The sequence below is a fragment of the Phoenix dactylifera genome, chromosome 17 (assembly GCF_009389715.1).
Source record: "Phoenix dactylifera cultivar Barhee BC4 chromosome 17, palm_55x_up_171113_PBpolish2nd_filt_p, whole genome shotgun sequence".
In the NCBI taxonomy this organism is placed as follows: domain Eukaryota; kingdom Viridiplantae; phylum Streptophyta; class Magnoliopsida; order Arecales; family Arecaceae; genus Phoenix; species Phoenix dactylifera.
Window position 1 is genome coordinate 12142429 of NC_052408.1, and position 25863 is coordinate 12168291.

A 25863-nucleotide genomic window follows, 5' to 3' on the forward strand; every position below is an offset into this window, starting at 1 on the left:
AGATATTAAAAATATGAATATAAATACGGATGTAAATCATATAATTAAATTTTATAATTATAAAATCAAAAAATATTAAATAAAAAATAAATCAATTTAATAGCATATGTGCTCATTTATTTTTAAAAAAATAATAAATACTATATAAAATTAAATAAAACTACAAATATAACCGAATATTCTTTTTATTTTTGGTGACAGAATCACTAAGGCATTGGATTGACACAGGCCGTTTTGATGCGTTTTGGTACACATAGGTCTGTGGCATGTCTCATGCAGTCGAAGATATAGACAATTATGATCTCTTTTAATTGAATAAGTTTTAGATGCATCTAATATTGATTATTTCTTATATATTTCAAACTAGGGGAAGCCGGACAAGATCTAGGTGCAGAAGAGGCTTACAGCTAGCAGTCAGTCCTAAAAGAAAAATAGTGCCAACAGAAAATTCAGTGCGAACACCATACATTCGGAGCTCCAGCAACAAAACAACTGCTGCTGAATCAATTCCTGAATCTAGATTTAGCTCTCCTTGCCTCATCAGGTGTCGATGGAAACAGCTCCACATACCTCGACCCGATCGTCATCTTGTCCTTGCACATCGCCTTCTTTGCCGCTTCCGCCGATGGGAACTCGGCGTATGCCTCGCCGGTAGCCTTGCCATCCGGGCGGCATGCGATGTGCACCTTATCTTCAGTCAGCTCAAACTCCGCAAAGAAGTCTACAATGTCAGCCTGGGTTGCAGAATAGGGAAGCCCCCGAAGCTTAAGGACCTCCGTGTACTCCATCTGATCTTTCTCAAAGGAGCCCTTTGGACGGGCTGGAGGTGAGATCTGACGGTATTCGTTGTCGAAGGACCCCCCATAGTTCACCTCAGCAGCAATTGCATTGTAGTAGTCCTGTTTCTTGCACCGGAAGACCTCGACGTACCTGCGCCCCATGTTCTGCCTGTCCCTCTGGAGGGCAAACTCAGATTGCATTGGTGATGGAAAAACAACAAAGGCCTCACCTGAAAAGCGACCATTCTTGTTCACCAGCAGGCAGTCGACAATGTCGAGCCCAGCAAAGAACTTGTAGACATCAAGATCATCACAGTTGAAGGGCAGTCCTCGCAGACGAACCACGGGGAAGTTGTACATGCTGCTGCTTCCACCGCTGAAGCTGCTGCTGTAGGGCTGGTAGAAGCTGCTGGCACCAATTCCAGAAAAGTAGGGACTTGGCTCCATCATTCGTGGCCTCTTCGAACCGGCATCGTAGCCATCTGAAGCACCCACGCCGCTCACTGCGAAGTAGGGATTTGATTCGATCATTCGTGGCCTCTTTGTTCCCTCGTACCCGTCCGAAACCCCCCCGCTCCCCATCATTGCCCTTCACAGTATCCAACATCCCAAGAAAAGGAGATAGCACCCCCCAAGACTCAATCCCCAATCAATAAACAGACCCGACCAGCAAACAAACTTTTTCGCCTAATTATCTAATATTTTCTTAATCCGAAAAAAACCATAAAAAGCATAAATAATTTCAACTATCATATAGAGGCAGTAAACCACATAAAACATCATCAGACAAAAGAAAAGAAATGCAAGCAACAGACAACTGCAAGCATGAACATATTTGTTTATATTTATCAAAAAAAAGCACCTGTTATCAAAAGATGTTATAGAACCAACTTATTCGGCCATAACCCAATTAAACTCACATTATTAGACAAAATGAGATTACGCAAAATACCTAGCGACAGAGATTATGAAGTGACAGACAGAAGGTCACCAGAAAGCAAGTGGGATGCGTGCAGAACAGAAACAACAGAGGACCCAACAATTAAGAGCAAATCTTACATATAAAATGGAAAAACAAGAAATGATGACCTAGATCTAAAGAGCAAATCTTGATGACAAAAGTCGCACAACATATCACAGAACCCAAGATGACACCAACTAGTTAACAGTACTCCCCCCTCCCCCCACCCAAATTAACATATCACATAACCCAAGATGACACCAACTAGTAAATAGGCTGTTTCAACCCAAATATGCAGGGAAGAGAACAGAGTGCATGCCGCTACAAATCATTTCAAATTTCAGGTCAGTTTTATTCAGGTAGGAAGTACAGAAGTGCGCTGTAGATGATCTTCCAAATAAGTCACCAATGATTTCTTCATTTAAAGATTTTTCATTATCTAATGATTCAGAAAGCATGGATCCCAGAAATCTGAAGCCAAAAAATAAAGCTGAAATGGTCTGAATCCTTGACTTCAAATGACTCAAAATTTTCCACACTATCTTCCACACATCTCTGGTGAAGTCCCTCCAACCAGTAACTCCTCATTAACCCTCTGAAAAAAAAATCTCCCTGTCATCCTGCAGCTTTGTGTACAACTACCCAGCTTAATTATATTAATAAATCCAGATGGCTCAACAACATACAATCATTAAATTCCAAAATCTTGGCATAATTTATACGACTTGCTGTCTAGCATACCCTTGCATTTTTATTATTCTTGCCAAGAATGAATATGATCAACAAAGGCTGTTCTCAAACTTTAAAAAAAGAATTAGAAGAAAACCAGTTTATGCAGCATACATAAAGCAGACATGATTTCTTTTAAGATGGCTTCCATAAACTCACAGAGAAGCATATAGTATTTTACACCCCAACTTCACTTTCCAATTACCCGTTCATTTAATTTCTCCCACTCAAACACCAAACAAATACACTATGCTATGAGTAAGCGAGTGGGGAAAGGGGGAGAGAGGGATGATAGAGAAAACCAAACCGATGGCTTTTTATTATTTTATATCTATTGTTAGAAGAGTGGTAAAACTAACAAAGTCATTGGTCTTTGACAATACAATCAAGAATCATCAATTCAACCCAATGATCATTATGATAGGACTTACTGTACGGTTTATAAAATCAAGCTAGGGAGTAAGTCAATGTAAAATTTGGTATAGTAATGAATCACAATCCACATCGTGCACTTACAATATCTAAAACTTGGACAATAAATGTAGTATGTGAATCTGAACCTAATTCCCTTGACGTTTCTCATCTGCCAAACTTAAGATCCTGATTTATGTTGACACTTATCTGGGAAAGCTTTAATCTTGTTTAGATTCGGTTGCATAGCTTTGAAGTTGTATTGAGTAATATAGTTAGAGCGCCTTGGCACCATGGTAATATCGCTCCATTGAAACATGAGTGTCACTGATTCAAAGCACACGGATAAGGTTATATACATCTGACCCTCCCCAAACTCCGTAGTGGCGGGAGCCTCGTGCATTGAGCCACCCTTTTTAATCATTTTCCTTGAGTGACTACACCACTAAGATGATAGAAAAGAAGAAGAAACACAAACTACAAATCTCACAATGGCAGTTGAACAAGTGGTCCAACTACAGCAATGTTCAGAAAAAAAAAGACCCCGCCAGGTGCATATTTATTAAATATGCAGGAGAAACAAATATAGCTCTCCCAAGTGCATATTTATTGATCATGACTTTTCTGCAGGCAAATTCATGGAACCATGATCCTGAAGCCACGAAAATCCATAACTATTCCATTCAAATTCCATCAAGAAGTTGTTTGGTTATTGGTCTACATTCAAACTGGTGCTTCCATTATAATTGAATGCAGAAGATACAGTGATGAAACAATATATGACCAAATAAACAGATTTTTTTATAGCAGCCGCCTACTTTTCCTACAATCCCCTTTTTAATGTTAGCTAACAGAAAAATTGACAATCCTTTGCGATAGCTATAAATTTTTAAAAAAGGCCACCAGAACCACTCAAAGGAAGGTAGGCAATCTGGGCAACGATGATCTAAATGGATAGTTTTGTTATATGCGTGTGCGTGCATGCACAAACACGCATGAGGAAGTCTCTTCAATAGTTTTCTGGTCCGACTCAACCCCTTTATCATATATAGTCTTAAATATCCAGGATCAGTTCTAAACATATGATCCAAGTAAAGAAATGTATATTCGCTTCATTTAATTACTAAAGTCATATTCAGATTGTAAAACCATTTTCTAGGTGAAATAACATCAAAAAAGCAACAAAACAAAGAGTAAAAGATGCTGTTCAAGGCAATGGACGAGATAATGACTAAAACTCTATCATAGCGAGACATGATTAAGGAAGGTTAATCAGGAATGTCACGAATGTGATGTTTGAAGACATGCAAGACTAATAATGGCTATATACAAACCACATAGGCAGGTAACTTCTATATCTTTTTAGACCAAACATGGAACCCTATTCTCATGGACAATTATTACATCTGCAGGGAAAATTTGCCGGTTCTGTGGAATTAGGACCAAAACAAGGGATCAAATCAATTGGTTTTCTAGCTTGTCCAGTCCAGGCCGCTAATCAAAAGGCTGTTTTGGACAAGCTGCTAGATCCCATCAGAAATATAAAAACCTAGTTCATAGTCATGGCATGCAAAGATTATTACTCATTGGAAATCTGCTCTTAAATCTAATATATGTTAAAAGGTTTTTGACAAGTAATTCGATCCAGATGTTTTACATAAATCATCTTTATTTCCTTGGAATGTTATAAAAAAAAATAAAGAGCAACTAGGCTGCTCAAGACAATATAAGTATTCTTTTTTTTCTCCATCCTATTGGTTAATCCTTCTTAGTGCCCACATCTTATCCAGAACCAAAGATCCATGACTATAGACCAAACAAAGCTTGTCAATTGATAACATAAAATATGTCCAGCAGATCAAACCATAATGTTAAGTAATTTGATGGATATCTCAGTGTATCCCAATGGTAAAAGCACTACAAGGACCAGCTTATCCTTTCTAGTCTCCTCCACCTCAAGCTTCAGTCCCAAAATTTCATCTATTTCTACAGTTAGAATTGCACATAGTCACCATCACAACTGGAATCAAGTGCAATTACTTTCCACTTCCAACATGTTCTCAACAGGACCAACAAATAATCTCCAGGTAGTAACAAATCGATATAGAACTTAATTGATCTTCAGATATTCTCCACCTAATGAATGCTGAATTCAATGCATAGGATGCCATCATAAATCTACAAGCACTTCCAAAATTAGATATGAATTACAGTTATGATCTGCTAAAGTTGGATTCAAACTTGTGATATGCATAACCCCGCATTTGTCCATTGGAAAGAAATATTAGCTCTCGTCATGATGTCGTCGAGCTGATCACATACTAGAAAAGGATATCTACATCTTATCTACATACCAAATGAAAAGGAAAAGTTATTGCAAGTTGCAAGGGGCAAGCACAATTAGAATTGATAAAAATAACAAGTTGAAAATGAGCAACAAGAATAGGCATTTTAAAGTTTCAAAATAAAAAAAACCTTTTGGAGAGAGATTCTAATTATATCTCAAATTACTAGTTTTCTTTTTAAGGTCTTAAGGGCACAATAAGAAACTAAAAAAAGTTTAAGCACGGCTTGGGAGGAGGCATCCAATGTCTTCCGAATAGGCCACGCCCATAAGTTATAAGTGGCCAAGCTGGCATGAAATTGAATTTAAAGGGTATGAAGATATAAAGCATCTTACGATTGTAGAAGACGTCAATATCTCCAGCAAATCGTCCATTGACATTTCACACACTCACCTCTCCTTTGAGGCAATCTAGGACACAAATATGTCCCAAATGAAAACTCCCATCTAAATTCATTTTCCAACATAAAGAGAATCTGTTATTACTCCAACATAACTTGCTTTATGATAGGGATGAGTTACTTTCTGGGGTACAAAATCACATCACGGGCCTTAATGAGTCGGATTGGATTTTTTTTCCATTTTTGCCTTTTTCTTGGGCAGGTGTGCCGCAAGGTAAGCAGGGGTGGAGGGGGTGGGGGTAGGGTAAGTTTTGGTTAGATATTTTAGTTAGGACAAAGAGCTCTTGTCAGACCTTATATATTGAGTGAATGGCTCCAGGATTCAAATATCTTTATAATTTAGTAAAAATAGATACATACACATAAAAGCATGATGGTATGTCCATACACAGATACATGTCTAGATATATAGTTTGAACACAAAACTACCAAGCCAATCTAAAGGTCTTGAAGAACAAAGTACTTCTAAGTGTTTATCTGCTATCTTAAATTGTTTATTCCCCTTTTTTAATGTTTACAAAAATTTTGAATTTTACTTATCTTTGACCAAAACTGCCAAAAACGCCAAAGCATAACTCTTTTTACCTTGTCCAAAACTGAAACCATGTTTTAGAACGATTTTTTTTCATATAAGAGCTAAGTATAAAACCTAGAGGATCAGCATGAAGAAAACCTTCCTTGTTAGAAGCAAAACTATATCATTGACATATTCTTGTATCCAAAAAAAAAAAGCAATGGAACCCCACTATGTCGGTGATCCAAACAGATTGGTGAAATATAACTTAGAGTCTCGACCATCCTAAACAAGAAACCACATGCATCTAACAAGCAAAATGTGAGGATCTATGTCGGCATGTGTTTAGTCCCGCATCGATTATTTACCAGAGAGATCTTAGATACTTATAGAGGACCAAGGAACCCAAAAGAATATCTTCCGGCTAACCTTTTTTTAATAAGGTCTTAGGTTGCTATAAGTGGTATCGAAGTGGATCCAGTCCATGGCCTATGCGAATTAGAGAATATTGTATAGGCTGATTAAGGCTAATCATGGGCTGATCATTGTGCTTGTGATTATATTTAAATAGATTTGGATCTTTAGCCCAATGAGGATATCAAGGCTTAAATGAGGAGAGAATGTGAGGACTCACGCAGACGTGTGTTTAGTCCCACATCAGCTATTCGCTGGAAAAATAAGTATTTGGCACTAAGAAATCCAATAAAATACCTTCGGCCAGCCTTTTTGGGCGAGGTCCTGGGTTGTTACACAAAATCCCTGCCTAGATCTAGCAGAACGCACACATCAGGCGCCCATGGCCTATAACCCCAAAATCTGCAGTATCTCAAGCAACATCATACATCTGCCCACCAAATTTATATATCAAGCAGGACCACCCAATTTAAAACAACAAGAACCATCAGTCTATCTCCCAAGCCCTCCAACCCTTAACGCCTAAAAGATATCCATAAGAGATTCCCGCATCCCTTCGCTGTCCGCCCCATCCAAACTAAGAAACCAACATCACAAATTTACAAACCAATACAAGACAAAGAAAAGGAACTCAAACGCATCGGAGAAAGACAAAGATTAAACGAGAACCTCATGCAAACACGAATCAAAACCTCAAGAAATTTTCTCACGAAGACGAAGAACTAGGGTTAGGGTTTCCTCGACTTACCCCCTAGATCCGTACATGGTCGTCGCTCGATAAATCCCTTCCACCCCGGAACCAGCGTCCGCCGTCCTCGTCGTCACCGCCTTCTCCTCCTCCGCTTCTCCTCCTCCTCGAATCGAACTCCCAGAAGATTTACACCGAGACAGAAAACGAAGGACAACAGGAGCGATGGAAAACTAGGGCGCGCGCTCGAAGAGGGAAACCCTAATGTCGGTTTATAATTTTTTTTTTTTCTTGTTCGAAATTTATTTATAATCATTGGCGAATTACCGAAATAGCCTTCTTTAAATGGGTTTATAATTTTTGATGTTTGATGTTCCGAGGGCTTGTTGGAACGTATGTTTGGATAGGTTTGGATGAGAATGTATGGTTGATTTGAGTATTTTGGAATTGGATTCTAACATAATAGGGATTGTCGGATTCTGCGGTTCCGTGTTTCTAGTGGGCCGATTTTGTTTATAAAAGCGGGCCGATTGGTTTATAAAAGCGGCCCGATTCAGTGAACAAAACCGATGCGGGGTTGCTATCTTTACTCTACAACCACAACCGATGCGGGGTTGACATCTTTACAACCAAAAAGCAAAAGAACATGTGCGATTCACAGGAGAAAAAAATAGTTTTTATTTTTTTGAAAATTATGATAATGTAATTAAAATATTTAATAACTAGTCAAAGTAGATCTTAGGAGCGTGTTCCACTATTCCTGCAGAATAGAACCAAAAATTTTGTATGATTCATGAATTACGCTATTTAAGCATGGCCCTATATTGACCAAACTTTTTTCAGCTCAATTTTTTTTTTCTTCCTGCAGCCCAAAAGGTTCAAATTTGGGCTGGATTTGGCAGGCTTCTACAAATTTTAAGTTAGATTGGTCAACATGCCTAATTCTCATAGGATTCTCAGCCTAATAATATAAGAATATTCAAAGAAGCCCTACGAGCTAGGTTTTACAAGTTTTATATATGTTTTCAAAAAAGAAATCATAGTTTTACCTATACTTTTATAATGGAAAGCCTCCACCCATGAATAAACTATAGTTTTCCTTCTCGACCTTTATTTGGAAAATTTGCTAATCCACCTATTTGTATTGATGGAGTAAGTTGTGAATGTTAGATTTGATTCTTTTAAAAAGGGCAATCTAGCATGGAATTTAGGATAATTTGTGAAATAAATCCCATATTGGATTACAATGTTTAGTAGGAAAAAGAATAAGAGAGATGGTAAAGTAAATATTGGATCATATGTCTATTTTACTAAGAGAGAAGGTAAAACAAATATTACTAAGAAGATGGTATTTTTTTTTCTATGTGAGATTACAATAATCCGAATTGTCATTGCTTGATGGAAATGTCTACCCTTTTTTCATTGAAATCTACAAATATCTTATTTTAATATTGTCAATTTCACAATAGTCATAACTCAAAACATAACACCAGTTGACCATTTCAAGTATGTCTCTCTCATTAGACACCAATGACCAATGAATGGACTAAGAAAAAAATATTATTTAAGTTGTTTATTCAATAATATTGTTAAAAATTTGACAATATTTTTATATAAGATTATCTCCAACCAAATATAGTGACATTTGCCATTTTCATTTTTCCACCAACTAAGTATAATAAAATATATTTTTTCCATAACTTTTTTCTAGATAAATTTTTTTTAACAATCGTTAAATTATTTCATAATCTGATATACCCCAATCAGACAAAACTATGGAGTGTTTTTGCAATAATGAGATTTCTTCCTTAGATCATTCTAATGAGATTTCTTCCAAGGGAGTCAACAATTTTGTGGACTCATGAGACTGCGTATTCTTTCACCCACCATGGCATAGTTAAAATCTTGATTCTACATACTTCTTCATTTTTTTATTTTTTTAATCCATCATCTTGATTATTCAGAAAGTTGTCACCAATAATATATTCAAGTCGACCCACTATCAACTCCATCAAACATAGATCCAATCAAGTATAATCCTTCCCACAATTCATATTAGAGCCAACCAAAATTCCTGATGCAATGCAGATCAAATCATTATTTTGAGCCGCGTGAATTAATAATAGTCAACTAATTATCTTGCTACCGAATGTATTGATCTAGTTTTGGTCCACCTCATGTGCTGAAAACTCAGGCCATTCTAATGAAGTTCCAAGAATCACTGTACGCAATTGCAATAATGGGTGTAGTCGATCATGAAGATTAAGTATTATATTTGACTTCATGTCAAAAAAAAAGTGTTATTTTCTAAGTATCAGTATTAGTCTTCCTAACTGCATGACAGTCTGTAACAAAAAAATATTAGGTGAAATAGATATCTTTGAGCATCTACATACATCTTTTTTCTGTATCTATCGTTCAAAATTAATTTAGAAAGTTTTGTCATCAATAACATAATCAAGTCAACCCCATTGTAAACACCAAAAATGGATTGGATTCAATCAAGTATACTTCTCACTCCATTCAGATCAGATCCAATGAAGATTGATTACTTGAGCTATTAGATCAAATATATTTTAAACAAAGGCATGTTCAAGCTACCTGTCTTTGAAAAAACTCTCAGAATGCAATGTTCCTGTCCAAGGTCAAAAGTAGAATACTCTCATTCATGCCGCACTCCATGTTTTCTGCAGTTTTTCATACAAGAACTCATGGGGTGACTGAGGAAAACTGCCCATTTCAAGGAGATGAAAAAAGAATACTAGAAATACAGCAAGCAGAGATTACACACATGGACAACCGATCAACCTTTTCGGAAAAGCTGAGCCAAAACAACATATATAAACCGAATAGACAAAGTCCTAGGATTTAATTGTGGACAAGAATTTTGACAGCTTTTGACACAAAAACTTGCTAACTCGATTAGTTAAAACCAGCCAAGGTAATATTCCAACCTGCATTTTAAACTTTGAATTAGTAAAATGGTTTGAAGCTATGAGACAAGACAGTTTTATAGGTATCCCAATGAAAACCGCTATATAGATAAGGAGTCTATGTGTATCTCTACCATGACTTGGCCAGTGGCAGCATCTCCAGATCTCCAGGACAAGAACCTCCCTGCCAAGAAACCCAGGAAACATCAATTATACATCAGACATATAGAATGTGAAGGAATTATCATAAACCTGAGCAGCAACATCAAAAAATCTTTCACTAAATAGCATTTACTCTATTTATAAGAAACTGAAAAAAAAATAAAAAGCTTCCATATTGGAGAATGATTTTGATAAATTTATTGAAGGAAACCAAAGCGATATGTGCAGACATAAGCTAGTTATTGAGGCCTGAACGATAAACAGTTACAGTGCCCGATGCTCATAACAAGAGCTATCTCATGAGGGACATTTGTTGAAGGGCAAGTGTCTGGCGGTAAGGACTTTTTGTCTCCAACATGTATGCAAGGAAAACAACTTGCTGAAATGGATTGATGAAAAAGGCTGCAGAAAATTTGGCAGAAGAATTTTTGCATGCACAAACACAAAAATACATGAAGAATCTGCTAAGCATGACAACACACATACACACACAAATATATATATATATATATATATATATATATATATATATATATATATATTAGAAAATTACCTGCTTTCCCACATAGGCATATATAAGAAAGCTCATGAAGAGCATAAAACTCAATTTAAAGGAGGTGTAGATATTACGCTTAATAAATCTCATACACCATTTCTCGGGTCATTTAATACCTTTAATATATCCCAATATATTTTTCAACATTATGATGTAGAAAATTGCTGAGATTTGAAGTAACTTTCTTCTTATAGTTCATTTCTGAAGGAGACAGAATTGACACTTGCATGAGAGTTAAATCAGAGTTTTTAAAAAATGATGCCATGAATGGCAGCAAGAAAGCAAGAATCATTCTCCCATCACACCGGTCGCGTTATCCAAGTCTATTCTAAGAAAAGTGCTGGATCATAGTGTCAGCAACTGTAAAGAATAACTAATTTACACGCCATAAAATTTATTGTGAGATGTTCTATAAATTTTTCCCTTGATGAAATTGTTCATGATTGTAATATACAGAGGACATAGAAGAGTTAGATCACCTATGGAGTACCATATTTCACATGCTTTGGTCCACAGGAAATGCAATTATTTCTACCTAAAGGGCACGATGGTGTTAATTCCACAATTTCTATAATGCTACGAGTACTTCAAACTCAGTTAAAGCCAAAAGGATGATATTTTCCCACCTAAAGAATTTTAAGCTTTTGTAGATAATTTTTTCAAATAAAAAATAAAAGCAGGCAGGAATTAGACCCTAGTTACCTAATCAAGCACACGGTAGTGAGACTCATATCACAATGTCCAGTTTACTATTTTCCTCGAGCACCAATCATGCTCAAGGATAGACCTGGCTATGCTTTGCACCTTGAAATCTATATGATGGAATGGCTCCTCAGCCTGTTAAAATCCTTGAAGACTTCTAGCTTTTGTTAACACCACCACCAAACTACAAACCTCCTTGTATTTATAGGTGGAAATGGTTCTTAAAAATAGGATTGAGTATGTACCAGAAAAGTGATTGGAGGTGTTTGAACAGGCAGAAGACACTGACATAATGATAGCCCCACATTGCATGCAGAAAGATGATGTTTTGTTGTTAACAATAACTAACTAAATAATATAAAATTTACTGAAATGAAGCAAATCATTATCATACGACAGGATATCATTGATAAAAACAAAATACTGTTCTTCATGCTACAAAAAATACAGAAAACATTCTGTAATGCAAATTTCTAAAGTTGGGAAAGAGCTGTGAAATTTGTTACCGAAAGGCTGCAAAAGATGTTGCGGAACTGCAGCGACTGGAACACCCCAGAAATGCCAACTAAGTCCAACAAATAGTATTACCTACCAGAACCAACCAGTGAAACAATAACCCTCAACAACCAAGAAAGCACAGAGACCATTACGTGCAATCAGGAGATACCTTAAGGATCAGCAGGGCTCTTGCAAACGTATCATACGACCACCTCTTCTCCTTGCTGTGTTCCTCATGTTCTGCATTTGATTCAGAGTAGTCATTCTTAAAAAAAATAGAATAAAGAAATGAAGGGAGAGAATATAAAGAGATATAAAAGCAATAGCAAGATTAGCAAAAAGATAACAGTTAAGATAGCTTCTCGGATATAAAAATGTCAGACTTTTTCAACTTGAATGGAAGGATAGAGGGGGCCAGTACTGAAAATTTATCAAAGGGGATGGGATGCTATCACCTTTCAGTGCCAGCAAAAGTAATATCTTGTCGTAATGAGAAATTATAAAGGCAAAAGTGAGAGTTTCCAAAAGGATAGACTGAGATGTAACTACAAAGTGGAAGCAAACTGCTGCAAACCATTTTGTCTCCCGTCACCCTGACCACGGCATGAAGACATGCCATCTTCTTGGCACTATGGCAAACATGAAAGCAAGCCACCAGAGGAGGGTGCAAGATCATTAATTTTGGCACATGTACCGCTTTATTTCTGAGGTTTACGCCACCTTGTCATTCAACAGATAATATACTTGAAATCAGCATTCCAACATTATACATGAGGTGGGGGCTCACCGGTGTTAGCTCATCATTTAATTTTCCCACTGTAATCTGTCAAGACTGTGACACAAAAAGGGCACAGATTTCCTAGGGAGACACTGAATCAATCTTTACTAAACCAATATGCAGTGGCACTTATCTCAGTTTAGGTGCACCTTATAAATTGGCAATACTCTTCCAACCAAACAACATTGATGAACTTAGCCTCCTTTAAGAACTATACTGGCAAATTGATCAAATCTACTTAAAGACTCCATATGATTTGAGGATTTGTCTCCGAATACATATGTTTTTTTTTTTGTCACTTTGGAACTTCTCAAGAGATCAGTCTTGCATGGAGCCTCAATCTCTTCCACAAATAACAAATATACTGAAATTCATCTAGCTGCTTTAATGAACACAAAGATGAATACTAGCTTGTCCTTTCTCACGTATTTAGCATGTAGAATGCTGAAGAAGCAATTTTGGATTGAACATACTATAAACCCCAGGGATCCTTAAATAAATATAAAAGTTGTGTGACATAAACAATCAGAGCAATCTATAGTCAGAATTAATGGAGATAGCAAATTGTTTTCCATGTCATTCCCCACTCTATGATTTCTCCCATATGTTTCTGTTTCCTGATTTTTGGAGAACCAAATCAAATTTATTTCTGTAACATGTTTCCAAAGAGACATGTCAAAGGAATTGCCCCATCACCAAGTTCAAAATATCAGAAAACCTACATAAAACTAGTAATCATTAGGGTAGACATGTGAAAAATGAAATGTAAGAAAAACTAGATGCAGCTTTACTTCATTGTCCTATTAGTTACTAAACTAACTACATGTTGATTGTTTAAATTGTCTAGTAAATAATTCATAATTTTAGAAAGATAAACAAATAATCGGCTAACTAAAGGCACATGGTGCATATACCACCAACTTCAACCACAAAAAAACATTTAAATATTTATGTTATCATGGACCTACACAGAAGTAAAGAACTCTTGATATGTTACTGTCATATCTTCTGTAAATTATTGTTCCTGATTGTTCACAAAGCCACTTCTGTTTGTATTAAAGAATATAACAATCATAAACATAAAATCTATTCCCCAAAGTACACTTCACACATTTACATAGTCATAAGATTCTGAGATTACATAGTCAACAGCCTACTCAAAAGGTTGAAATAGTCCAAAACTTGGACACAACAAGAATTTCCTGTCATGCAAAAACTAACTAACAATGAATGATGCATGCCAACCTTAACGATTGTAGGCCCTCATGTAAGTTGAGCTATATAATAGGTTGGTAACTTTTCATTGAATGAGGAGCAATAAGCTCCCTCCAAGTTAAATAGTCAAGGATCAAACCATACAGTGTACAACTTTGACAAAATATTTCAGTAAATTAAATAATTGCTTAATGATGACTTCATATTCTACCCACAACACCTTTTCCTTTGTCTAAACTCCAAGTCAAACCATTTTAAAAAAGGAAATACAGAAAGAAAGTTCCAAAATACATACTTTTAGATAGTTCCTTCTCTTTAGTTGCAGCCATTCGTCTAAGTTTCGCAGCTTGAGCAAATGTGGTGGGCCTGCAAGTCACAAACAAAACCAGTGGAATGTATCTCCTCACAACATATATGCAATGCATGCCTAATGAAACCTGATGAAAAATGAATGAAAATAGATGCTCATTGTCTTATTTGACATCTAAAATGTATAAAGAAAGTAAAAGATGATCTTAATCAAACATTATGTTGATTAACATTATAAAAATGTAAAACAATAAGATTTTATAGAGAGATTGACACACTACGTTGATAATTTGCCTGCCTCTTTTAAAAGTTGCTTGATTTCTTGTCGCAGTTGAACTTCTTCATGGCTCCTCAATCCTCTCTGGAAAGAAAAATCAAAAGACTTTTAATAGGGAAATATTCAACAAAAGCTCACTCAGAAAAGGACCAACTGAACAGTATCAAGATACAATGAGAAATTAAAATGAAATAAGTTCAAATGGAAATTGATGTATGAGGAAATCAACTGACAGACTTTTATAAGATCACAATAAACTGGCAGAACAAAATGATGGAAAGAGATCATCAAACAGCAAGCAATACACTTTTTAGGGAAAAGATGAAAATTAACTTACATGTGTTTGTAAAAAAGGACTAGCAAATGTCAATAAATATGCTAAAAGCAGCATAAAAGTGAGCACACTGGACCAAACCTAGAAGATGGCTAATACAGAACAAGCTCAGGAAAAATCATATGAGATGCTTCAAACAATCAAACACAAGCAAAATAGGATACAAATGGGCACAGAAAATGAGGGTCTCAAACTCACATTGCACTGATTGAGAAAAGATAGAAAAGTCAGTAACAAATGGATTCAAGTACTACACATTTGTTTGAAAAATGTCTGCAATATTAGAATGCTTGGCCTGTAGGAACATTATCTAAGATTTGAGAACATATATGGAATTAAGCTTCTTGCTTGTGTTTCTCTGTTAGTGAAACAGATCGAATTTATGATTATAATTTGTAAACCTATGAAAAGGACCCAGGAGGATAAGAAGATCATCATTGCATATTTAGAAACTTTAAGAGCGGCGCGTATTTGTTTCATACCACTAACAAAGAGTGATGGAGATTTAAAGAAACTCAGATGGAAGTTCTGATGTGGAAGGATTCCAAGAACTTCATCCTTGCATAAATGGAGGTTAAAAACTTTCAAAGCAAAATCAAATGACCGGGATGTGGTTAGTTAGTTATGCTATGGATAAAACCATATGCCCATTATTTACGGTGAAAAATTAAACAATATCACTTATATCAGTCTGATATAGTAATATATGATGTTACCTGGAAGAAAAACAACTCAGACATATCTTTTTTTTCACTGGAATGATCCTTTACCAGCATAATTTTCACTCTAAAAAGGAGGAGAAGAAGATTAAAGATTTTAGCATCTACCCTTTCCATGTATCTGCGTGCATTCTTAATAAATTGTTTCAGATAACCATTGATGTCTTACTTGCATGTCAATCAGGAATATCTTGATATTTTGATGATATTCCCCCAATCCCCCGTGATATGCTGCATGCGGAGGGCCTCAGATATCTCAGGGAGATTTCTTTTGTAGGATAAGACTAATAGCAACATGTCAATACATTAATATGCGGTTCAATATACCTTCTACACATTGGATCTTCGACAATAAAGTAACTTGGACATAATTTTCCTTGTAAACTTCCGGGGCCCCCTCTAAGATGAAAGATTTATGAATGAGTCATCATTGAGGTCAAAAAGGAAATCAATTTGATTGTTACTTCAATTTGTCAGTGTAACACAAACAATAAACGAATTCCTCAGTTAGTGATTCCAGCCTTTCTACGAAGATGCTAAGATGCCACAAACCTCTACTCTAATATAAATACAATTAAGCTCGGCATTTCCAGTTTTAATTGTTATCTACATCTCTAACATGCCTAAAACGTTATCTATAGTGACGTTATACATCTGCAAGACCGCGACCAGATTTAGAAGCCAAAAAAGTACACGTCAAGATTAAAACTTTCGTCACGCTGTACAAGCTGCAGCATGTACATCATGGTTTAGATCAACTTACAAAGTATAAAGATGCTTTTAATAGGAACAACAAGACCTAGAATTAGCATTAAAAAAAAACATGATGAGACTCCACTGAAGGCATCAAATTAAGCTCTTGCGAGCAAATTTAACAAACAACATGCAAGGGAAACGCAGTTCATTGACGGATTTCCGATAATTCGACGCGAAGAGAAGGAAAGATCCGAGAGGAAAGATGGAACTCGTGGAAGGGTTGGGGATCCGATTACCTTTCTGAGAAACTCGACGAATCCATCAAGGATATGCAGAAGAACGACGAGGAGGAGGATGGAGAGAGGGGAGAGAGGACCGGCGCCGCCCATCTTTATTACCGCCGGAGAAAGGGTTTGCTATCGGGTCGACGGGAGCGGAGCCTCCAGCTCATATCCTCGCGGCGGCCCGTTGGGTGGATTGACGGCGAGGGGGAGGAAAAGTAGAAAATTCCCCAAAAAAAGAAAAGGCCCGATGCGGGCGGCGGTCCAGAATCTCCAGTCCGGGTCACACGGTTTCTGATAAACCGGTTGGTTCGGACCGGGTCCTGAACAGCGGTTTTTGCTGCTTCTTTGTGAAGGCAACCTTTTCCCAAACTCAGCTGTGCCTTTGGCTCCTCTCGTTTCTTGGATAAACAAGATTGTTATTGTGTTGAGACTGAGCTTTTATTTATTTTGGCTGACTCAAGGTATCGAACCTCAACTCATTTATGACTCAAGCTACGAATTATTCTTGGCTTATTCCTCGTCATGTGAGCTTGGTTTAGGTTATTATTGAACTGGTTGCATCTTTGACAACCATGAATATAACTATGTTCATTTACATTAATCCTATGTCTTGCCGTTCTAGCAAAACATGAACTTTTGTTAGCAAGGATGACCCTTTGTAATCTGAGAATCTCATGATTGAATTTTGATACTCGACATAGATGAGTTAAGTTCTCTTTGCGAAATAGATTACTTCAAAAAAAAAAAAAAAAAAAATCGTTGATCCATTGATCAGTACATTATCAGTCATGGTTTTACTTATTATATTTGCAAAGTTTTATAAAAAAATTGATCGATAAAATATGATATTTTAAATTTCCTGTACGCATTCATGCAATCTTAGTTGCATATTGGCAGGGCATTATCTGTCAGCGTGTTATTGTATGTTTGATGCATTCTGAGCATATTAAATGATCTATCATTTCATGCGGCTTGATGTCTGGATCTTTCTTGAGCAATGTGTTGGTTTAAAGGAGCTGTTCTTAGGTGTTGAGAAACTTGCTAGTAGGGGTGGCAATCGAGTCGGATCAGGATCATAAACGGGTCGGATCATATGCAGGTCGGATCAGAAAATCATAAACCTGAATCCGACATGTTTATTAAACAGGTCAAAAATTACAACCTGAACCTGACCTGTTTATTAAACAGCTAACCCGACCCGACCCGTTTAATCTGTTTAATAAACAGGTAACCTATTTACCCAACCCAACCCGACCTGTTTAACATATTTGCCCAACCTGACCCGTTTAACCTGTTTAGACCTGTTTAACCTGCCCAACCCAACCTGTTTAATATGCCCAACCCGACCTGTTTAGATCTGTTTAGACCCATTTAACCTGTTTAGACCTGTTTAACCTGTTTAACCAGTTTAGACTTGTTTAACCTGCCAACAGTTAAACGGGTTAAACGGTTTAAACGAGTCAGACATTTAAAACCCGTATCCGACCCAATTAATAAACAGGTTAAACGGGTCGATCTGTTTACAACCCGAACCTGTTTAGGCCAAACCCAAACCTGTTTATGGCGGGTCGAACATGGGTCGGATTGGCGGATCGGGTCATATTTTGCCGCCCCTACTTGCTAGCTATTCATGCACCACATATTGAAGATTGCCTTGTGTTGTCGAATGATGAAAACATTTTGAGCTCCGCACCACATTTGATTTGTTAGAGCAAGTATTGGAATAGAATGGGAATTTCAGTTTTGACTCTATTTCAATGTTTGTCTGGGCAAGAACAATAGAGCTACAATTTTGTTGGAATCAGCATTGAAGATATGCAACTCCACTCAAACTTGTTTGATTGTCAATATATAGATACGCTTTTAATCCATCATAAGGGCCATCAATTTGCTGCTAGAGTTCACTCAAATTTGTATGCAACGTAGAAAGCTTGATTCATATCGTGGTAGAATTAGTGGCCTTTTGTGCGCATAGAAACAATTCAAAGCATATGTGTGCATGGATGAACTTAGGCGGTTCTACCACCGAACAAAGTGGCAACTATTAGATGGTTTGACATAAAATCCTAGCCTCAGACTTAGCTAGGAGAGCATGAGTTTAAGAGATGATTACAAATGGTCGAGTAGGCGGAACTACAAAAAAAACTCGAGTCATAGCAATTTCGGCGGCCAGTTAACCCTATCTCATATTAATAAAATGCATAGTGGTCATATAATTAAGATAGCGTTACACATACTTTGATATCATCACATCTAACTCTTGTCAAGGAACTCTAAAATTAGATATATACAATATTTTGTCAATGAGATTGAACTTGACATCTTTGGTTGTATACCTGTGGATCTAGAGACTCACCTATCATAGCAGCACATTATATGACTACGAGCATGATTTAGCATGAGATTCGGGGGTGCTTCATGAATCCCTTTGATCTAAACTATCTCACGTCTATATCAAGCTAAAGGGCAAGTTGCATGGTCTACTCTTTTTTTGCTTTTTTTTATATTCAAGAATGCTTTTATAAATTAAGGCCAGGGTGGGATTTGAACCTAAATCTCCTGTAGACTTTACCAACTCAAGTAGTTGGCACCCTTTGATCCATCATAACCTGTCAAGTCTCTTAGATGATGAACTCGAAATTTTCTACATTGATTTTCAAAATACAAGATGAAATGTAAGCTTTTTATAATCAATTCCACTTATTTTTTATTGGTAAAAACATGTCATAGACTTAATACAAATCATCAAATAATAATCAAAATGGTGCATGGATGCTGTAAAAAAGAAAAAGGGCTAACAACTATCGCATCCATCTACTCGTTGGATCTTAATCCGTTGCTAAGCTTGTATAATCTTCTCATCGATTTGTTCCATTGTCCACCTCTTTTCATCGAGTCTTCCATTAATATATCCTGTTGGGGGGAATAAAGTTTCCCCCCAAATGACATAAATGCCCCAGAGAAGCCGTACAACCTCCGACCCCGGACAGCAGAAGTCGGCGTCCGACCTCGGAACGCTCGGCCACGAGACGACCGACCCCGAGACCTCCGACCTAAGAGAAACCCCGATGTCCGAGGACCGTACTCTAACATCCCTCCGGCATTTATTGCGCATGGCCGCTGTAATCTTCCGGCACACTCAACAATAAATGCGGATCTCCGGCTTACTCCACCATTAATGCGGATCTCCGGCTTACTCCACCATTAATGCGGATCTCCGGCTTACTCCATAATAAATGCGCGTGGCTCCTGACATCTACGGATCCCCAGCTCTCCACGGCAAATCGACCCAGCAGGGTCTAGTCGACTATGATAAGTCTCTGATCTCGGCCATACCGCCAACATCAGTGCAATGATTCGCCTGACCGAGCACCGACCTAAACAACATGCCGAGCCATACTACGGCCTCTCCCTGTTACATCACAGGTAAACCGACCCCCGCATATAAAAGGGAGCCTTGGCCTCTCAAGAAGGAGAAAACATTGGTACCCCCAAAAATTCACTGTTTATCTTCCTTCTCCATACTATTTGCCCCCCTCACTGACTTGACCGTCGGAGGGCCGGCGCCGGAAAACCCGGCCACCGGTTCGTGTGCAGGCACCCAGACAGAGGACGCCGCCCGCCGACGGACCACCGCCCCGCCGTGAGGACTCACATCCGCTCCCTCTCTTCGACCGAAGATTGCCCCCGGGTCCAATTTCCAGCAACAGTTGGCGCTAGAGGAAGGGACCGAGTAGCAGTCATGAAGTTGAGAAGTAAGGGAGCCTCTAACATCTCCCGGCGTCCCCCGCAAAGTCCTGGACACTCCGTCCAGAATTCTCCAACTCCAGCTGATCCAGTTCCTCAGGTCCAGCCGGAACAGTTTAACGCCCTGGTGCAGCAAGTCCAGGCCCTGGCCGCCGTCGTTCAAGGTCTACGGCGCGAGGAGGCTTTACCCTCACTTCCCCCGCAGGCCCAGGCCCCGCCGGAGTGTCTCCCCAACGGCCCGGTTCTCCCCAGCCAAAATTTGCATGGCTCCTCCAGAGCCAACAATGGAGAACGAGCTTCTCCCCAGAGAGAGTCACCGGGAGAAGGTTTCGACCGGAGACCCCAACTCTCTGAGGCGGAGTCAGCCCCGGACCGCCGTGGGCTGGCGCAAACCACAGCGACAATCCCACGGGTGGGGGAGCTTGACCGAAAAGTTGAGCATCTGGAGCGCCAGATCGCGGCACTCCACAGCAAGAAGGCAAGACAGGAAGGGGACTTTGAGTTCACTACCAAGTCCCCCTTCTCCCGCCAGATCGAGGACGAGCCAGTTCCCGCGAGGTTCAAAATGCCTCAGGTGGAGCCCTACAGCGGAATCACCGACCCCCTTGACCACCTGGAGAGTTATCGGGCCCTCATGGCCCTACAAGGGTCCTCGGAGGCCATACTTTGCAAGGCCTTCCCAGCAACCCTCCGAGGGACCGCCCGGCTTTGGTTTTCTGGACTGAAGCCGAACACGGTGTCCTCTTTTGAGCAGCTCGGCAGGCAGTTCGCCACCAACTTTGCTGCCAGCCGGCGCCAGCGACGGACATCAGACTCCCTCCTGGACATCAAGCAGAAGGAGGGGGAGTCCCTCAAAGAGTACCTGGACCGCTTTACCGCCGCCACATGGGAGGTTCGCGAGCTAGACCAGTCGATAGCCATGTCGGCTTTGAAGACTGGGGTTCGCTCTTACCGATTCCTCTTCTCCATCGAGAAAAGCTTTCCGGCCGACTTCACCGAAATGCTGGCCCGAGCCCGGAAGTACGCCAAGGCCGAGGAGGCAGTCACCTCCAGGCGGGGAGCAATTGAGCCCGCCTCGAAGAAACAGAAGAAACGCCGCGAGGAACGCGGCCGACAAAGGAGCCGGTCGCCCCGCAGAGAGAAAAATCTCCCCAGACTGAGGAGTCCGCCCCGTCAGCAGGGGCGACCTCAGCAGAGGACACCTCCTCGTCCGAGGTCTCCACCACGGCCCCGGATGTACCAGGCGAGGTACGAGAACTATACACCCGTTAATGCTCCCCGGGCCGAGATCCTGATGGAAATTGAGGGTCGGGACTTCTTCCGACCCCCGCCTCCTATGCGAGACACGGGATTTTCCCGAAATACCAGGAAGTATTGCCGCTTCCACCGAGACCGTGGGCACGACACGGAGGACTGCTTCCAACTCCGGGACGAGATAGAAGCGCTCATCCGACGGGGAGTACTCAACCGGTTCGTGAGGAATCGACCTGAGGAAAGAAGGCCGGCGGAGAATGTCGCATCAACCGAAAATCCAGGCGACAACAGGCCCATCGCCGGCACCATCAACATGATCGGGCGGGCCTCGGCAGGAACGGCCGCCCAGGGAACACCCCCGAAGCGCCCACGTACCGATGAAGTCATCTCGTTCTCGGACGAGGACTTAGAAGGGGTCGAGACCCCTCACGATGACGCTGTGGTCATCTCAATGATTGTAAATAGGTTTGATGTAAAGCGTGTCCTAGTTGACAATGGAAGTTCAGCCAACATTTTGTACTACCACGCCTACCAAAAAATGGGGTTGACAGAAGGACATCTCCGGAGAATCAGTGCCCCGCTAGTCGGGTTTACCGGAGATGCGGTCTCGGTTGAAGGTGAGGCTAGCTTCCTTGTCACAGTTGGCCTCGCCCCCCGGGAGAGCACTGTGAGGATGGACTTCCTGGTGGTCCGTCTGCCCTCGGTCTACAACGCCATCCTTGGGCGCCCAGGGTTAAACACCCTTCGAGCCGTGGTTTCAACTCGCCATTTACTCATGCGGTTCCCCACCGACCAAGGAGTAGGCGAGGTCCGCGGAGACCAACTGGTCGCCAAGCAATGCTACATGGCGGCCCACACAGTGAAACAACCAGCTGAGGCGCCAGACCGCCCGACGCGCCCTTCACTCCCCATAGAAACCCTCGATGCGAGGGACACCCCCTGGAAGAAGCAAGTAGAGCCCGGTGAGCTCCTTATTCAAATCCCACTACGAGAAAATTTTTCCGAGCTAACCGTGCAGGTCGGCTCCGGCCTCGGCGCCCATGAGAGGGATCGCCTCGTCAGCTTCCTGCGGGATAATGCCGACGTCTTCGCCTGGTCGCCCGCGGACGTGCCAGGAATTGACCCTGAGGTCATGGTCCACCGACTTCAGGTGAAACCAACCAGCAAGCCTGTAAAGCAGAAGAAAAGAGGCTCCGCCCCCGAGCGACAACGAGCTGTGGCCGAGGAGGTGGACAAACTCCTCGGAGCCGGCTTCATCCGGGAGGTCTCCTACCCGGACTGGCTCGCCAACATAGTCCTCGTAAAGAAGGCCAACGGAAAATGGCGTATGTGTGTGGACTACACCGACCTGAACAAGGCCTGCCCAAAAGACAGTTTCCCCCTCCCGAGCATCGACCAGCTCGTCGACTCCACCTCGAGACACCAACTGCTAACTTTTATGGACGCCTTTTCAGGATACAATCAAATCCGAATGGCGCCAGAAGACGAGGAGAAGACGGCCTTCATCACCGACAAGGGCACCTACTGCTATAAGGTGATGCCCTTTGGCCTGAAAAACGCTGGGGCCACCTATCAGAGGCTGGTCAGCCAGATTTTTAAAGACCAGATCGGCCGGAACATGGAAGTCTACGTGGACGACATGTTGGTGAAGAGCCGAGCGGCGGAACACCACATAGCCGATCTCGACGAGACGTTCGCCAAGCTCAGAAAATATCAAATGAAACTCAATCCGGCGAAGTGCGCGTTTGGGGTCACCTCGGGCAAGTTCCTGGGTTTCATAGTGACCCAGCGCGGAATTGAGGCCAACCCGGAGAATATCCGGGCACTGCAAGAGATGTCGCCTCCAAAGACAATTAAGGAGGTGCAGCGGCTCGCGGGGCGGGTAGCCGCCCTGGGAAGGTTCGTCTCTCGGTCGGCCGAGCGTTGCCTCCCCTTCTTCAAGAGCCTCAAACGGCCGAAAGATTTCCGGTGGACAGAAGAATGCCAGCAGGCCTTTGAAGAGCTTCGGAGCCTTCTGGCTTCTCCCCCGCTGCTCACCAAGCCCCGGAAAGGCGAGGTCCTTTACTTATATCTGGCCGTCTCCCCAGCCACAGTGAGCTCAGTTCTCATCCGGGAAGAGGACAAGCTCCAAAAGCCGGTCTATTACACCAGCCGGGTTCTCAGGGATGCCGAGACCCGATATTCTAAACTTGAGAAGACCATCTTCGCTCTCATCATCTCGGCTCGGAGACTCAGGCCTTACTTCCAAGCCCACACGATAGCTATATTGACCGACCAGCCCATGAAGCAAATATTGCAGAGGTCGGATCGTACGGGGAGGGTCGCCAAATGGGCGGTCGAGCTCGGGGAATTCGACCTCGAATATCGGCCCAGGCCGGCTATCAAAGCTCAGATACTCGCCGACTTCATCGTGGAGTGCACCCTTCCGGACGACCCCGAGCTGCCATCTGAGTCCGTGGAGGAGACCCCGAAGCAGCCATGGGTCCTGCACTCGGATGGGTCTTCGACCCCGGGGGGCAGCGGGGCCGGACTTATCCTCACCAGTCCAGATGGAGTGGTGGCTGAGCAAGCTCTGCGCCTCGAGTTCCCGGCCTCGAACAATGAGGCCGAGTATGAGGCTCTCATCGCCGGGCTCAAGCTGGCGAGAGAACTAAAAGTGGGAGATCTGACGGCCTTCAGCGACTCCCAGCTGGTGGTGAACCAGGTCCAAGGAGATTTTGAAGCTAAAGGGCCATCCATGCAAAAGTATCTCCAAAAGGTGCGGGAACTCACATCTGCCCTGAATTCTTTTAATATTCAGTACATTCCCAGAGCGGAAAACCTCAGGGCAGACCAGCTATCCAAACTGGCCACCTCCCGCATGAGCGAGCTTCCCAAGGGAACAGCGCTCGAGTATCTTCAGACCCCCAGCACGGAGGAACCCGAGCCTACCATGTACGTCGACTCCGAGCCAAGTTGGATCGATGGGCTCATCTGCTACCTTCAGGACGGAACCCTACCTCATGACGAGACGGAGGCTCGTCGAATCAAGCGCCAGGCTCCCCGGTATGTCTTGTACGAGAATAAACTCTATCGACAATCATTTACTTCTCCCCTTCTCAGATGCCTCCGCCCCTCCGAGGCGGACTACGCCCTCCGAGAGGTCCATGAAGGGATCTGCGGAAATCACCTAGGGGGTCGAGCCTTGGCCCATAAGATCCTGCGGCAGGGATACTACTGGCCCACACTCCAGAAGGACGCAACAGATTTCGTCCGCAAGTGCGATCGGTGCCAACGAAACGCCAATATCCAGTGCCGACCTTCAGCTCTGCTGACCTCCATCATCGCCCCCTGGCCGTTTGCCCAATGGGGGATCGACATCCTGGGGCCCTTTCCCCTGGCCACCGGACAGAGAAAGTTCCTGGTCGTCTCCATCGACTACTTCACCAAATGGGTCGAGGCCGAACCCGTTGCCCGGATCACCGAGCAAAAGATGCGGGACTTCGTGTGGAAGTCCATAATCTGCAGATTCGAACTACCCTGTATCCTTATATCTGACAATGGTCGACAATTTGACAATGTTCATTTCAGGAAATTTTGCTCTGAACTCGGCATTGATCACCGTTTCACCTCGGTCGCTCACCCCCAGACAAACGGGGAAACTGAGGTAACTAACCGAACTATTTTGCAGGGACTTAAAGCTAGGCTTGATCGGTCCAAAGGACAGTGGGTCGAGGACTTGTACAATGTCCTTTGGGCGTACCGGACCACGTTCTGACTACCCACGGGAGAGACCCCCTTCAACCTAGCATACGGCACTGAGGCCGTCATCCCGTTGGAGATCGGCCTGCCTTCTCCCAGAGTGGAGCATTACGACCCCGACACCAACTCTTCCCAGCTAAGGAGCAACTTGGACCTTGTCGAAGAAACGAGAGAGATCGCCCGGGTTCGCATGGCGAGATACCAACAGCGAACGGCCCAATACTACAACTCCAGAGTCAAGCCCAAGCTCTTCAAAGTAGGGGACCTCGTCCTCAGGAGAGCCGAGGCTTCTCAACCGACCGAGCAAGGAAAGCTCGCCCCAAATTGGGAAGGGCCGTATCAAATCGCCCGGGTACAACGACCAGGGGCGTACAAATTGAAGTCCCTGGAGGGGACTCTGATCCCACGAAGCTGGAA

The 25863-nt window shown here is 41.7% G+C and overlaps 2 protein-coding genes across 3 annotated transcripts; both read right to left on the reverse strand.

Annotated features, from left to right (window-relative positions):
• Nucleotides 1–303: 303 nt before the first annotated feature.
• LOC103701104 (heterogeneous nuclear ribonucleoprotein F-like) lies at nt 304–7527 on the reverse strand. Of its 2 annotated transcripts, none has more exons than XM_008783077.4 (2): nt 7302–7527; nt 304–1282 (listed from the first exon to the last, which is right to left on the reverse strand). In XM_008783077.4, the coding sequence occupies exon 2, from the start codon at nt 1227–1229 to the stop codon at nt 504–506; it is 726 nt and encodes a 241-aa protein (XP_008781299.2). In that variant the 5' UTR covers nt 1230–1282; nt 7302–7527; the 3' UTR covers nt 304–503. The 2 variants fall into 2 exon arrangements, with proteins under 2 accessions (XP_008781299.2, XP_008781297.2); XM_008783075.3 differs by having other exon boundaries at nt 304–1368; nt 7302–7506.
• Nucleotides 7528–9796: 2269 nt separating this feature from the next.
• LOC103701105 lies at nt 9797–16925 on the reverse strand. The gene is made up of 7 exons (XM_008783078.3): nt 16717–16925; nt 14676–14755; nt 14381–14451; nt 12262–12332; nt 12101–12182; nt 10309–10358; nt 9797–10195 (listed from the first exon to the last, which is right to left on the reverse strand). Exons 1-7 carry the CDS (start codon nt 16807–16809, stop codon nt 10103–10105), a joined length of 540 nt encoding a protein of 179 aa, XP_008781300.2. The 5' UTR covers nt 16810–16925; the 3' UTR covers nt 9797–10102.
• Nucleotides 16926–25863: the final 8938 nt, after the last annotated feature.